Below are 15848 nucleotides of genomic sequence, written 5' to 3' on the forward strand. Positions count from 1 at the left end.
ATTCAGCCAAGACTTTCTCACTAGATTTATCAAATTCCACACTTAAGCACTATTAGGGAGTGTACTGAAACTATAAAATTATCTTCATAGTTTCAGAATAAATAACCCCTTACAGTCATTTGCCCAATGAATAGACATATTTATAGTCAACCTATTTGCCTTGTCATATTTCCAAAGAGCTGTACATGCTGCATATCACAAAGGTAATTATTCCCTGTCTCTCTAAAATATGAAAACATTCTAACTCTAATTGCTATATTATAAAAATCTAGAAAGAAAAATGAGTTCAAAGTATCTTTGGGGCAGTTCTCAGATAATTATAATGTAATACACATTTTTTAAAGACCCAATATAATGAATTGAGTCAACAATATTAAAAAACTGAGATTTATTTTGCCTAATGGAATTCATTATGTTTGTACTCTAAAGAATAACTTGTTAAACCTAAATCAAAGAACTGAATTCTGACTCCCAACTACTTAATGCCTTAAATTCCCAAAGTATGCATCTAAGAAGGAATGTAGAAAAATCAGTAACCTAATGCAACTTCTTTTAATCATTTCTAAACAGTTCAATTTTTTTAAATATGAACTCAAAGTATTAGACAAGAGACTTTCATGGCAAAATCTTAGGATTTTAGCCTTATATTCTTTCCTCAAATAAGCATGGATATGTAAAGTAACTTAACTTTTTAAAAATCACTCAATATTTCATTTTTAAATTAAAGAAAACAATTTCAAAAACTTCCCCAACTGCTCTGAGGATATAACTAAAAACCGTGTAAAGTAAGATAAATTGTAGTAGATGATTATCTGAGAGGTTAAATCACATGTATTCTCTTGTAGTTACCATGACAAGCAATGCAATAGCAACTCTAGTTCATCTGCAGTGCCCCAGGACACTGATACAAAAAACACAGGAACTCTATGAGTAAAAGTGCTTAAAAAGACATGTAGGGGGACTGAGGACAAATCTTGCATCCCCCATATCCCTGGTGGGCAAAAGCTTTTTGTCATTGAGAAAAACAGACCCCCCAAAACGCATTCATGAAACAGTGTGCCACAGATTGCAGACATCTGCTGTTTCGAGAGTGTGAAAGCAAATAAATTTAACACAGAAGTCTTCACTCAATAGGAATTATCTTTGTACACTTCTCTTCTAAAAGTGGGAACTCTTCTTTTTTCCCTTTGGCAAAAATATCGACCACAGATTCAGTTAGCTTGTGTCATATCATAGCAACCTCAAATTCTTATGGAAAAAGTGACCGTGAGGCTTCCTAAAGAATATTTAAACCACTCAGTTTAAACTGAAAAATTCTTCTTATTTATACTGCTAAAAATATGCATGAAGGAGGTTACTTGGTTATCTAAACACCAAACCTAGGTTAACTGATTTTAAAGTTATTATCATTAGCCACAAACAAAAAAAATAATAAACATTTATTAACTGCTTACTAAATATGTGTGAGAGTATGTATGTATGTATGTATGTATGTATGTATGTATGTATGCATGTATGTATAGATGTAGGAAAAAAAACTGGAATACTATATACCAAAATGTAAACAATGGTTTCGATATTTTTGAGTTATTTTAATTCTCTGTTGTATTTTACAAACTATCCACAACAAAAATAAATTAACTATATAATGAGAAAGGTTTTTTGAGTAATTCAAACTCTACAAATCCTTCCTAGCTTGGTACTAAAAAGAGATAGCATTTTTATGTTGGGATTTGTAGGCAAATCTTCAGACAGCCCGGAAATCTCAAGACTAAGATTTGCCTCAAATATGTGTCTCCCAAGGCAACACTTAAGTTGAATTCTTTCAAAACCACCAAATTCCAGAATTAAGGAGAGTCTTTATAGTAGATCAGTAATTTTACCACAAACTATAAATATGAATATTTATAACCTTTATGTAGTCTTTTAATTTATCATTCTCTGCTTCCTTTTTATGAATTTGGAGCTGTAGTCGTTCATGTACTACTTTAACTGATTGTGAAAAACGGTTTGCTTTCAAAGTGTTTGCCTAAAATAGAGAAAACAAAACAAACAAAAAAATGTGTTATTTGATATATTTCTCCACAATCTTTAACTTTATACCCATATTTAGACGTGATCTAAAATGTTGATGAAAAGCAAAGTAACACTTTATATAAACTGTGACCCACGCCCCATTATGAAATGTATTTCATGTAGCTATTTGGAATGTTTCCTCCTCCCTCCATTTGTTTAATGGCTCCTGATATCTTTTTAAAAATTCCCATCTTCCTAAGTAAAAGTATGAGTATGTCTAAAATGCTCCTACAAACACTCAAATTTCTTACTTTATACTAAAATTGAAATACAATGCAAATTTACACATAGTTCTAACAGTGAATTAAACCAAGTATCCTGATAAAAACACCATAAAAATCTTTAAAAAAAAAACAAAAACAATAAACCCAAACTTTAAATAATTAAGATGTTATATTTTTTACATAAAATTTGTAAAATACCCAAATATTCTAAAACCCTTTTTGTGTCTCTTTCTGAGGACATGGGGGCCAGGATGGAAAGTCGAGAAAGTATTCAATTTTAAGAAAGAAATGAATTAAGCTAAAAATATGCTTACCTTTTCATTCTGGAACAAATGAGAAAGTTCTTGGATATAGGTCGCCTTTTCAAGTATCTTCTTCTTAAGATTCTTCGGCAAATAAAATGTAAGAATTAGAAATATCATAACTTAAATAATATTGGATAATTTTATAAAACCAAGCAGCATACAAACAAATAATGTCAGAACAGACACAAAGTGTAAAAAGACTTACAGTATTTTCACTTTCATTATCAGTTAGCTTTTCTAACATGTTGCATAAACCGTCGCCTATCTGTGAATAAAAAAGATGCTATAAATCAGTGTTCACAAACCATATTTCTCTACATAAAAAAGTGGAATAAGCATCAATTAAGTGATTAATATGAACAACTACTAGGCACAGTTCAGATTTTTTAAGAAGTTAACATCGGAAGGATTTTTGCCTAAGTGTTCCACATCATGTTTTGTCCACAATTCATGAAATTAGTTAATTTACTGAATTAATGCCTCACAAAGTACAAGCCAATGACATAAAAATCACAAAAATCTTGTAAACAGAGGAAGCTCACAGTCCTGTCAATAAATAGGTAAAAATTATAAACAACTTAATTCTATCAAAAAAAAAATTTTTTTTAAATTACAGCAAATCAGTAACAGAATTCTATGCAGACATTTGAAACGAGAACACAGAAGAACGTTTATTCATTTTGAGTGTTATACTCCTGCTTGAGAATGTGAAAAAGTTATAAATTCCTTTCACCCAGAAGCACCTATGCATGCGCATGTAATGCAAAACTGTACTCGTATGCGCAATTTCAGAGAGTCCATGGACTTGATAAAGCCCATCCTTATACTCTGCAAGGGCACACAGTGGAATTGCTTAGCACACACATGGGTTTTCATTTCTTTGGGTATATACAATTTATAAATGAATGTTCATAGCAGCTGCATTCCTAACAGCCAAAAAGTAGAAGCAACCCAAATGTCCATCAACTGAGGAATGGATAAATAAAAGAGGTATACTCATACAACAAAATATTATTCAGCAATAAAGAGGAATGAGGCACTGATAAGTGCTATAACATGATGAACCTTGAAAACATTACGTTATATGAAAGAAGGCAGTCATGAACAACCACATATTAAGTGATTCCATTTACATGAAATATCCAGAATCAGCAAATCTATAGGGACAGAAAATAGGTAATAGGCTAAGGAGGGGTGGGTGGAGATGGGAGGTGAACATCTAAAGGGTACGGGTTTCTTTCTGAGGTGATAAACATGCGCTAAAATTGAATGTGATGATGGCTACACAATTCTGTGAATATACTAAAAATCACTGAACTGTACACTTTAAACAGGTGAATCGTATGGTATGTGAATTATATCACAACAAAACTGTTACCAAAAAAAGAACACATGAATGTATAAATATAATGTACACAAGAGCTTAAATTCTGAGAGTATTTTACTGTAATCAGCTGAAATGAATTAGAACAATATAACAAATAATAGTTTTTTATTCTATAAAAATATGTTTAAATTAAAGTTTATAGGGGTGACACTGGTTAGTAAAGTTACATAGGTTTCAAAGGTACAATTCTGTAATACATCATCTGTATCTCACATTGTTTGTTCACCACCCAGAGTCAGTTCTCCTTTCATTACCATATATTTGATATATGGTTTGATCTCATTTACCCTCATAGGCTGCTTTCATATAGAACTATTCATGAAACATTAAAAGTAGGGGTTAGTTTAATGATTGCCATTTCAAACAAAAGCTCAAGAATTATTTCCATTTCAAATATACAAAATATTTTAATTTCTACAGTTTTGAAAAATAATATAGTCTTTGAATGAAAACTATCACTATTAAATTAGTAGTTAATGTTCCTTACTTGTTGATACTCTGTCTTTCTAAGAAGATGTTCTAAAGCTTGTTTTACACATTTAAAGGTGTCTAATTCTTTTGTCAATATTTCCTTCTGTTCAAAAATCTTCTTCAAATTGGATGCAGAAAGATTAGCCTGACAAAATAGAAGAACCACATACATATATTTTATGACACAGTAATAAGAAACTAACATATGTTACTATTATCAAAGAATACTTTTTCCTAGTAACAAAATCATTATTTTGCACACAGTAAATTTTGCCAAGTTTATTAATGGCAATAGGATCTATTACATACTAATGTTAAAGTAAAATGAAATCAAAATAAGGGCTTATACCGTCAAGTATTTCAGGTATTTATTTAAATAGAACACAATTTATTTTTTATCCCTAAGTCAAATTTTAGTATACTGAAATTTTAGAATAGAGGTTTCTATTCCACATTACATTATAGAAAATAGATATATTTTATATCTCAGAATATTCTGGTTTTAAATTCCCTTTTGAGAAAAGTTGACTTTAATTCAGCTCCAGGGAAGTCAAGCACCATGGTATACAGTTTCCAGCTTAGCCTCTTATTGAGTGCATGCCTGGGATTATCTCTGAGGAAAAGAATTAGTTACTGACATAGGAATAAAGAACACTGATAAAACCTGCACTTTTTTAAATATCAAATACCAGTATGCAAGCATAACTACTTTGAGATCTCAGTTAGTACAATCTAAGCATTATGCTAGCTTCTCATTTTATTAGATGTTCACAAGTCAAGTACTCACATTTTCAAAACTAATTTCTTCAACGGTATTCTTAAATAATGGCAAAAGCAATTCTACAGAACAGGTTGCCAACTCAGCTTCCTTAAATGTCGCCTCCAGTTCAGTCTTTTCATTTAGGATGTCCGGCTTTAGACTAATTAGACGTGAACAAACAAAATTTAAGTTAAATCTGTCACATAAACTAGGCATATTTTTATTCAACTATAACATAGCCTAACTAAATATTACAGTTCCATAAATTGCTCTGCAAAATGTAACAGCAAATAGTCACTGGAAATTTCTATACTTCTATATTTCTTCTACATTTATTATAAACGGAAAGACATGTTAAAATGTTAAGATATGTAAAACACAAAGATCACCAACAGCAATGTTTTACTGTGCTATTTGATAATTATTCAACATCCCTTCTCTAGTTTGTAAAATGATTTGTGTGAATGTTTGTCTTTTTTCTTCCCTTCCTTCTCTCTTATTCCAAACCCAAAAGATTTGTCTTTCTAGACTTTATTGCCAAACCCTTTCTTGAAAGTCATTGTTCCTCACAAAACAATTCCTCCAAGAGAATGAGTAAGCTAAACAATGGCATACAAAAAACTAAAGCTCTCCAGGTAGCTAAAAATCCTTCACATTTGGCTTTATAATAATTATCATTCAGGAAAAAAACTGATATTTGCCTTTTCGATTATGTTTTACCTAGATACTACTGTGTAATCATTGTAAGATACATTTGGGGGCAGGGGAGAGGGCACCTTTTCACATCCTAAAATCAGGATGCTTCTGACAATCTTTGTCAGTCAGGAGGCAGTCCTGAACCCTCTATCTAGCACATGCCCAAAACATACAGAACACGTGTCTAATGCTTTGCCGAATACCCAGAGATGGGGTGGGTGCAGCACTTTTTTAACCCCTAGGAACCAAGGGTCATAGACAGGGGTTGAGGGAGTTGGTGAAGTAGGAATGTTTAGCAATATTCCAGAAGCAAGACTCCAACGTAAACCAGCAATAAATTTTATTTCACTTGAAGGTGCTCCAAAGGAATGTCATATCACCAATAATCTTAAAAAGCGACTCAGAAGAGTTGGACTTGTGTATAGAGTTTTGAAAATACCTTAACTCATTTATTTCACTTACATTTCATTTTTATATAGCAAGTTCTTTGCAATAAAAATCTATATATTAAGTTTAAAGGCGCTTATTCAATATTTATAAATAAAATACCACGTTTTTCTTTAATTGGCAGCCTTTTTTTTCTTTATGGAACATAATATAGTGGCTCATCAACAATTGATGTCAAATAGTAGATTGTGTTCTAAGTACCACTGGCTTAAAGTGATGGGTCTAAGAAGATACTAGCTATGAATGACAATTGTCCATTATGAAAAAACATGGGCAGAAAGTCAAGAATGATTATATATGACCAAATATTTTCATTTATAATAAACTAAACTAGAAGCTGCACTATACCATCCATAGTGACAACAATGGTATTTTAAGATTGCCATTTTGGGGAGCAATGAGTAATATTAAATGAGTTTATTCCCCATTTTAAAGAAGCAAAATATGACATGTATTTGTTATAGGGTAATATACCAAGTGTCAGTAAATTAGTACTCATTAACTATATTTACAGTATTTCATAGTATTTATATTTTCATTTACCTTAGTTAAAAAACTTTATACTTTATAAATTCTTAATAGGTAAGGTTTTCAAACTGCTTTAAGTTTCAAAAAAAACTGACCAAATTCTGCTAAATGAGTACATTTATAATCAGATTAAATAAATATGTTCATTACTAGATTTGAAGAAGATATTCTGGAAAGAATGCACTATTTGATTCAAATAATTTACAATATGGACAAAGCACGAAACTCTGAAATCAGAAAATGAGATATCCGCTGTTGTTGAGAATACCAGCTGAGGTGACTTTCCCTGGCACGCTGTGGTAAACATTCGTTCTCTGGTCTACTTTTAAAATGGGAAAATAGTTCTTCGGAAGGACTTCCATCGTTTGCAGGCTTCTCCATAAATTCAGTAAATGGATTTATATGTGGCTTCCACAACTTCTCCACATAAGCTGAAAACTAGGAAATATTTTAATTATTAAACTTATCATTTCATTACATTCTTTTTTCCTGTCATTATCCTATAAGATTAAAATCCTGAAGATTTTAATGTAAAAGCATAATAATACTTCACAAACTGGATCTTATTACTGCTACTCACTGTGATACTAATTCAACATAGTATCAAAATTACATAGCACAACCATTCAACAATTGCCTATTTCTGTATAGTTTCCAAAAAGCCTACTATTTTCTACATAATCATAATATAGAAATTTTTATTAGTCTATTTCTTGCAGTATTAGATCTAATACAATCAGACTAGAAAATGGATATAAAAACCATGAGTTTATGGTGCTGTTTCATTAGATTCATCCAATAGGAAATTTATGCCTAGAACAGTAGAAATTTAACGTACTTTGAAAGTATTTGATAATAACTATAAAGAAGATAAATGATTCTTTTGAAAGTAGACCTTTCAAAATTAAATTCATTCATTCCTATTTACCCTCTCAATCTAGGATATTCTTTGGTGATAATGAATAGATAGATCGCATTACTTCTAAGTTTTACTAAATAATCTAATTGTTTTTTACTCAAACTTGGAGATGTCATTTTTAAAATGTGAATATTTATGAATTTCTTTAAAATTGTTCCAGTTTAATGAATTAGTGCTTCTGTAATCATTAAGGTTATGTTTTCACAAATCTAATACATGGTAATGTGTCTTCCTGGCTTCATTTTATGTTTACATAATATCAAATGTTATATTTTAGGTTTTCTGCATTTTTTTAAGATATTTACCTCTTTGTAATATATATATATATATATATATATATATATGTTATAAAATATGTTATGTTCAAGAAATTTCAACACTTTAGGTAGATGTAAAATTATAGGCTGAAAATTATTCACAATATTTAATTAGCAAGTCAGAAACCTCCCAAAGTGTCTGTGAAAATGTATCTATTTTTGCATGAAGATTCTATACAGAGGCCAATATTTAGGATATGGGCCAATGAAAAGCATGGTTATACTTTTCAAATACCAGTAACTCATGTCCAAATGAAACTGCTGCATAACCTACAGATAGTCTAAGATGACATACTTGAATGCTGCAAACATCCAACAGCTGTCATCAGGACATAACAATATTTGAGCTATCTGTAGTCGAAAAGAATAAAAATACACTGATACACAAAATCATAAACCAAATGATAAACCAAACCTAAGGGTGAAGAATATGTTCTGGATAAGTCATTGCAATCAAGAGAACTGTCATCTACTGATCTGTGTAATACCGTATTTCCCCCAAAACATGACCTAACCGGAAAATAAGCCCTAGCATAATTTTTCAAGATGACTTCCCCTGAACATAAGCCCTAATGTGCCTTTTGGAGCAAAAATTAATATAAGACCCGGTCTTATTTTCGGGGAAACACAGTAGCTACCCCACTCAGAGAGGAATTGGTATTTATCCTTCAGCCATTCAACTGTTTAAATATTTGTTTCTCTGTATACTGGAATCTCAAGAAAAGATGTCTTATTTATATTTGAATCTTCTGCATCTATGAGCCTTGTAAAAGCAATAACTGAAGGAGAGGACTCAAGGCTTAGAGCAGTTAATGACTGATAAATAAAGACTGTTGCTTTTCACCCCTTGATTCATCTTTTCTGGGATCATTAAAAAAAAAAACGGTTCCATTATTTGGAATAAAATTTCAAAAATCAATGCAAGGGGATAGGGATCTTCAATTTGTAGAAAATATTTTATGAGATAAGATTCAGTTTGGTATCAGTATTTTAAATGAGTTCTTACCTAGCACCGTGTGCCACTGGGAGCTACTTAAACATTTTGTTCTAAAAGTTTTATCACAAGATACAATTATACAACATTTTTCTGCTTCATGACCTTTGCTATAAAGTAGCTTTGTCTTATCTTAAAGGTAAACATTATAAAAATAGGGATTTTAGAATGACTTTTAGTCCAACATTCTACAAGGTTATGTTTATTCCTGATTCCTCAAAACACAAAGCAGACAACTATATAAATCAAGTCTCAGGTATTTCCATAGAAATTATCAACAATCATATTCTTACAATCTAGAAATATTTTCCAAGATAAAAGCTATTCAGAGGTTCCAAGGCACTCGACTATTTTTGTGTTGTGACAGTACTATAACCAAAAACACATGTGTGCTAAAGAACAATGTAGTAACTTTTTTTTGTATATAAAGTCCTACCTTCATAAAACATGCTATCATTTTAGTGGATCAAATGTATTCTTGTATGAAAAGCAGACGTTTCATAAGACAATGTTTTCCATTATGTAGAATAATATTGCCAATTGACAAACACACTATATTTTTGTGCAACTTGTTAGTGGTGGAAAAAAGACACATGTTTTGCACACATGTTTAATGATCAACTCTCTAAAGATTAGCAATTTTAAAATATTTTTCATGTTTAAAGAATTAAATTTCCTACATAGAGATGACTTTACCAGTCCCCTACCAAAAAGGCATGTACTTAAAGCTTTTTCCAGGCGTGGTCATGGGTGTATGCTGATCCAGCTACACTCACTAAACATTTTGGCCAACAACAAGCATTTGAGAAATGGCTGTTCAGGGACCATGAGGCTGGCCATGGTCAGAGAAAAGAAAGATCACAGTCCATGACCTTCCTTAGCATCTAGATTGTTCTAAGTAAACTAACCAGCTGCAGTCCAATATGTATTTAAAACTAATCTCTCTGAAGAGAGAAGCATAGAAACCTTGAAGATTTCAATTTGTTTTGCCAAACATTAATTCTTGGAAAATTAGCTCCCATTGGCTTCAAACAAAAGCACACAGCTTCTACTGAAAAATTCACCATGAAATATTCAGCAAGGAACACAGACTACATATAGGAGAGCTGCTTGTTGCTCTCACTATTCTAGATACTAGTCAAGAATTAACTAGAGAAGTAATTGTGTGGCTTTTTAGACTCCATAATGAAAAAAAAAAGTATAGGAAATTTGGAAATAGGCAAAGGGTAAAAGTAACTACAGGTAGAAAATGGATCTTATGAGTAAAAGCTACCAAAATTGGCCAAAAAACATTTTCTGATATAGAGAAGTTTACTTCGATACAGTCATGCACCGCTTAATGACAGGGATACATTCTGAGAAATGCCTCATTAGGCGATTTCATCGTTGTGCAAACATTCGGTATGCTCACACAAACCTAGATGGTATAACCTATCACACATCAAGGCTACATGGTACAGTCCACTGCTTCTAGACTATAAGCCTGCACAGCTTGTTACTGTATAAAACAACATGAGATTAAATCAGGCACAAGAAAAAATGATGCAATCAAGGGACACATTAAACAGGAGATGTATGAGGCTACAGCTGGCATAACACGACATACTTCTTACAGCAAGCTTTTTTATATAAGTAGAAAGAGTACACTCTAAAATAGCAATAAATAAATACATAACCCAGTAACAAAGTTGGTTATCATTTTCAAATATTATGTACTGTACATAATTGTAAGTGCTCTACTTTTAGACGACTGGCAGTGCAGGTTTGTTTCATCCGTGTCATCACAAACACGTGAGTAATGTGTTGCGCTATGACGTTAGGATGACTATGACGTCACTACGCAATAGAAATTTTTCAGTTTCGTTATAATTTTATGGGACCACCATTGTATATGCAGTTCGATACTGACCAAATGACATTATGTAGTGCATGACTGTGAATAATTAACTGACGCCTCTGTCCAGTGAATAAAGGAATTTAAATATAAAAATGTTGCAGATTGGATAATATGCGGGGTGGGGGGAGGAAAGGGGGAAGGTGACAGCAATAGTGACTGATTCATAAATATGGGATTCGTATTTCAAGGCCCAGTCACCCCTCCTTTCCGAATCATTCCCAACTGCTCCAGCCCACCAAGAATCCTAAACATCTAATAGTAGTTTCAGAATCATACAGTTTAGAATTTAATTGTTCCATAAATGCTCATATTTCAGTTTTCTTTTAAACTTGCTACTAAATCTGTAGGAGCAAATATCATACCAATCACCCACTGCCCTCAAAAAATACCTAATACAGTGAAGAGTATAGGTTAGGTCCTAAAAAAATGTTAGGGTGATCAAATAATTTATTATTCAAACTGGGACATTTTTAAATGAAGAAGGCCCCCATATAGAATCCAATTATCCAGGAGAAAACTGAACCAAAGATGTTCAGAATGTTGTCTAATCTCAAGTGAAGTCAGCATCCTTTACCGGATAAACATAAAGCATTTTCCTTCCCTTCAACATGAGGACAATTGCTGCCATTTATTAATGGAACATAAACTGACCTCATAAATATCATCTGACAAAAATCCTTACAAAGTTGCTATTCAATATCCAAAAGCTGGAGATGAGCAAAATAAGTTTTAGAAAAGTTAAATAGCTTCCCCAAGGTTACAAGTAAGCAAGTGGTGGAACTCCGTTTTGAACCAAAATACGTCAGATGCGGAAATATAAATAAATGTAAGAATCCACACAGCAGAAAGTAACACACAAACTTGCCTCAATCTAATCAGGTTTTAATAACACTCTTATAAATTGTTTGTATTAAAAAATGAAAAGTCTTCTGTACAAGGAAATGAAGGATGAATAAGATTGAGCTCCTGAAAGGCAGAGACTACAATCTAAAGACAGTGCGGAAAGTGAGCAGAACGCTCAAATCCAGTGTGCTAACGGCTGATAGGGAACTAATGGGGCACCATGGGAGTTATAGGAGGACACCTAACACCACCTGGCAGGATCCTGGAGGCGTCCCAGAGGAGGTGGAGCCTCTATAGAGTCCTGCAGAACAAGTTTGAGTTTGGCAAAAGGGAACAGCAAAAGGCATTCCAGGTTAGAGGATAAAGGACTGGCAGGAGCAAGGGATCATGGGGAACATGGCTTACAAGGGGAAATGGCACAAGATGAGGCTGGACACAGTGAAAGTAGTAACTGTAAGCCAAACTCAAGAACTTGGATTTTTTCCTAAAGGTTAGGACAGACCATTAAATACTTTTAAGCAAGGGAATGACAGATCAGAAGTGCATCTTTAAAAGATAAATCCAGCGGTATTTTGGAGAATGGACTAGGCATATAGAGGGGAGGAGAGAAGTCGCAGCCAATCTGGTTATTAGGGTCCCAGAGAGATGAATTCCAACATTCTTTTCCTATAAAAAATGTTGAAGAAATCAAAAGTTGTTTCCACTGGTGATAAAAAACATGAAGAACAATGAAGGAATTAGAATGCCAGAATAGCAAGAGATCAGTACAGAAAGAAGTGACCAAATATAACACTTCATTTGCTCATGATCAATCTTAAGGGATTGCTCCACATATAAGTTCCAGGAAATGATAGCTTATCCCTTTAAGTACCAAAACTAATTTAGACCAGATTGAAGAAAATCTTTTAAAAGCATTACTGTTTCCTTCTCAGAGTACAGGTACACTGAACATAATTTAACTATTCCTTGATGACCTAGAGGCAGCATATTAAAATGAAAGAATACTAGGCCAGACTCATCAGTTCTTAGTCCTTTTGTGCCACCTGAATGGACAACTCTCAGCCACAAAGGGCCCTGGTTCTCTCTTACAAAACGAGAATAACCTTTGCCAACCAAAGTTGTGGTGAGGTTTGAACAGAATGAAGTAGAAGCACTTACAGGTGCGTTGTTGTTTGTTTGTTTGTTTTGGCTCACTCTAATGGGGCTGCTTTCCCACCAGGTTTTCTCTTTAAATATTTTCATCTTTAAAAAAAAGAATAATCATCCTCAATCACTATTCCTGAAATTATTTGAAGGCCTGAGTTAGCTGTATAGAACCAACTCTTATCTTCAAAACAATTGTTTCAACATCTATTCTTTGCAGAATTATTAAAAATCATCTTCAATGTACTCATAAACTGACTGCATACTACTAAACCAGAGATCAGGGAAAAACAATTGACTTCCAACAGAATTGTGCCCAGGGGTAGATGTTATGTCAACCTCACTGTTACAGCCAGCTCCTTGGGGCTCATTCATTTGTACAGACCAAACACAACGATTAACAGTAATATAAGCAAAGCCATTTTTTCATACCTTTGGGTATTTGGGATACAAAAATGGTGTTATTAATACACACCAGCTGTGAAATCAGAGGAAAAAGAGAAGCAACAAATGGACAGCCTGTTAAAGATACCTGTATATCATTATTAAAGAATTACAAACATGTACATGACATTTTTATTGTACGCAGAAAGGAATCAAACTAATTTTAAAAGCAGTCTTCTGCGCTTTGTTCCTTTAACCATAACTAACCAAGTGGTGCTTAAAACTACTCCAAGTACCTCTTTCATTTAAAAATACCTGAAACCTTATGATGCCTGAGGTTATAGGGAAACTTTTGTCTCCGCAATAGACTCGATCCCCAACACCAGCCAGTTTGGCGATTGGGTTTCTCAGTAACAACAAGCACCAATTAACCAGCTATACTCAAAACCTGGCACTGGTTTACTTAATCTCTTTTATTACCACCACTCCAACGTGAGTATTAACTGTCCTCATTTTACGGATGGGAGCGTTAAATGACACGCCTAAGCCCACACACTTGAAGGGGTTTCCTACAGATGCTGGAACCTAGGACCCTGGAGAAGGCATTACTTTCAGAGGCTTCCTTAAGTATCCTTCACTTACGGAGGCCGAGGTGGGCCTACCACGGTCTGCTATATTATACGGTGGGCCCTTCAAAGCCAGCCGAAGGCGTAAGAAAGAGCACTACTTCGTACAGAAACCCCGCCAAACCCGAGGCCAGCCGGGCCACGGCTTCCTTCTGAAGCCCACCTGGCTAAGATCTGCCCTGCAGTCCAAGGGATCACACCCTTCCTAGTACGAGCTACGCTTCCTTCCCAGCCCAGGCAGCCAGTCCGGAGGAAGTGGAGGGTGTGGGCACAAGGGGGCTGAGGTCCAGCCCTAGATGGACGCGGGGGTCTCTCACTCCTGGGACCTACCACCGCCCCGCCCCTGACCCCCGAAAGCCAGCCCCGGCAACCGCCCACCCACCCCCCAAACCCAAGCCTCCCCCTCCCAAAAGCGCGCCTACGCCCCCACCGTTGCGCCAGCACGTCGCCGTGACGTCAGCCCGCCACCGCGCCGCGGCGAAAGGGGTCGGGGTGATGCTGCGCGACTGTCACTGGACACCCCAGCAAGCATACCTGTGCTCTCCAGCTCTGGGTGGGCTAGAGGGAGCGAGCAAAGCAGGGCACAGTGCAGTGTGGCAAAGCTAGGACGGAAGGCAGAGGACCCCAGGCGAAAGCAGGCCAATGCCTAGAACTGCTTGCGTGGAAGAGTGCCCGCTGAGGTGCAAGGAGGACAAAAGCGGAGCTAGTAACCAGCCAGGGGTTACTCTGGCAACGGACGCCCCTTCCTTGGGGCCCGTGGCTACGCAGCCGATTGGCTGGGGAAAACGACCGGCGGGCAGGCGCCTGTTGCTATTGGTGGGAGTGAGGGGCGGGGGCCGGGAGAGGCGCTTTGTCTCAGTTGCATCTCCGGTTAAACTTTTCCCCACAAACCTTTTGTCTTACGAAGAGGCAGAACTTGTGTGTAGTTACCAAAAATCTTCAATGAGCTCAACCAGAAAGGGTTGATTCCGGCGGATAGATTCCGAATTTTCTGATACGTGGTCTGAAAGTGCCCCCGCCTTTTTTTCCCTTAGAAAGTTGCATTGTGCTTTATTCTTTTTTTTTTTAATTTTATTAAATGTATTGGGATGACGTTGGTTAATAAAATTATATAGGTTTCAAGAGTACAAGTGTATAATACATCATCTGTATATTGCACTGTCTGGTCATCACCCAAAGTCAAGGCTCCTTCCAACTCCATATATTTGAACCTCTTCACCCTCTTCTACCTAACCCCAACCCCTTTTTTCTCTGGTAATTATCACTGTCTGAGTTTTTGTTTTGTATGTTCATTTGTTGTTTTCAGTTTTATATCCCACATGTGAGTGAAATCATGGTTCTTGACATTTTTCTGTCTGATCTATTTCATTTAACATGGACAGTCTCAAGATCCACCCATGTTGTCACAAATGGCATCATGTACATTGGTACAGCCACTATGGAAACCAGTATGAAGGTTCCTCAAAAACTTAAGAATAGAGTTACCATATGACCCAGCAATCCCTCTTCTGGGTATCTACCCAAAATTTTAAAAACATGTATTTGTAAAGATGTATGTACCCCTATGTTAATTACAGCATTATTCACAGTAGCCAGGACATGGAAACAACCGAAGTGCCCTTCCATAGATGACTGGATAAAGATGTGGTACATACGTACAATGGAATACTAGTCAGCGATAAGTAAAGATGGTTTTGCTTTTTAAAGGGGAGATTTAAAAAAGCCAAGGCAACCGTAGCTGGAAGAAACCTCATTTTAATGTATGGTATTGTTTAGCTAAGATCCTTCCTTGGGCCTCTGTTTTCTCCTGTTAAATGGGGGAGCCAGATGG

The 15848-nt window shown here is 35.1% G+C and overlaps 1 protein-coding gene across 8 annotated transcripts in view; it reads right to left on the reverse strand.

Moving 5' to 3' along the window:
- Positions 1-14752, reverse strand: part of ODF2L (outer dense fiber of sperm tails 2 like) — a 34525-nt gene extending 19773 nt beyond the window's left edge. For 3 of the 8 annotated variants that reach the window (XR_004423858.1, XM_033114311.1, XM_033114312.1), the window contains exons 1-7: positions 14448-14543; positions 7163-7332; positions 5251-5383; positions 4480-4608; positions 2811-2870; positions 2615-2686; positions 1913-2029 (exon numbers count right to left, since the gene is read on the reverse strand). Coding sequence is in view for 7 of the 8 variants with exons in the window: in XM_033114311.1 (XP_032970202.1) it covers positions 1913-2029; positions 2615-2686; positions 2811-2870; positions 4480-4608; positions 5251-5383; positions 7163-7275 (624 nt within the window). In the remaining variant the exon portion in view is untranslated. The other 5 variants (XM_033114314.1, XM_033114318.1, XM_033114316.1 and 2 more) reach the window with 5 other exon arrangements.
- Between the last annotated feature and the right edge of the window lie 1096 nt (positions 14753-15848).

The sequence above is a fragment of the Rhinolophus ferrumequinum genome, chromosome 9 (assembly GCF_004115265.2).
Source record: "Rhinolophus ferrumequinum isolate MPI-CBG mRhiFer1 chromosome 9, mRhiFer1_v1.p, whole genome shotgun sequence".
Lineage (NCBI taxonomy): Eukaryota > Metazoa > Chordata > Mammalia > Chiroptera > Rhinolophidae > Rhinolophus > Rhinolophus ferrumequinum.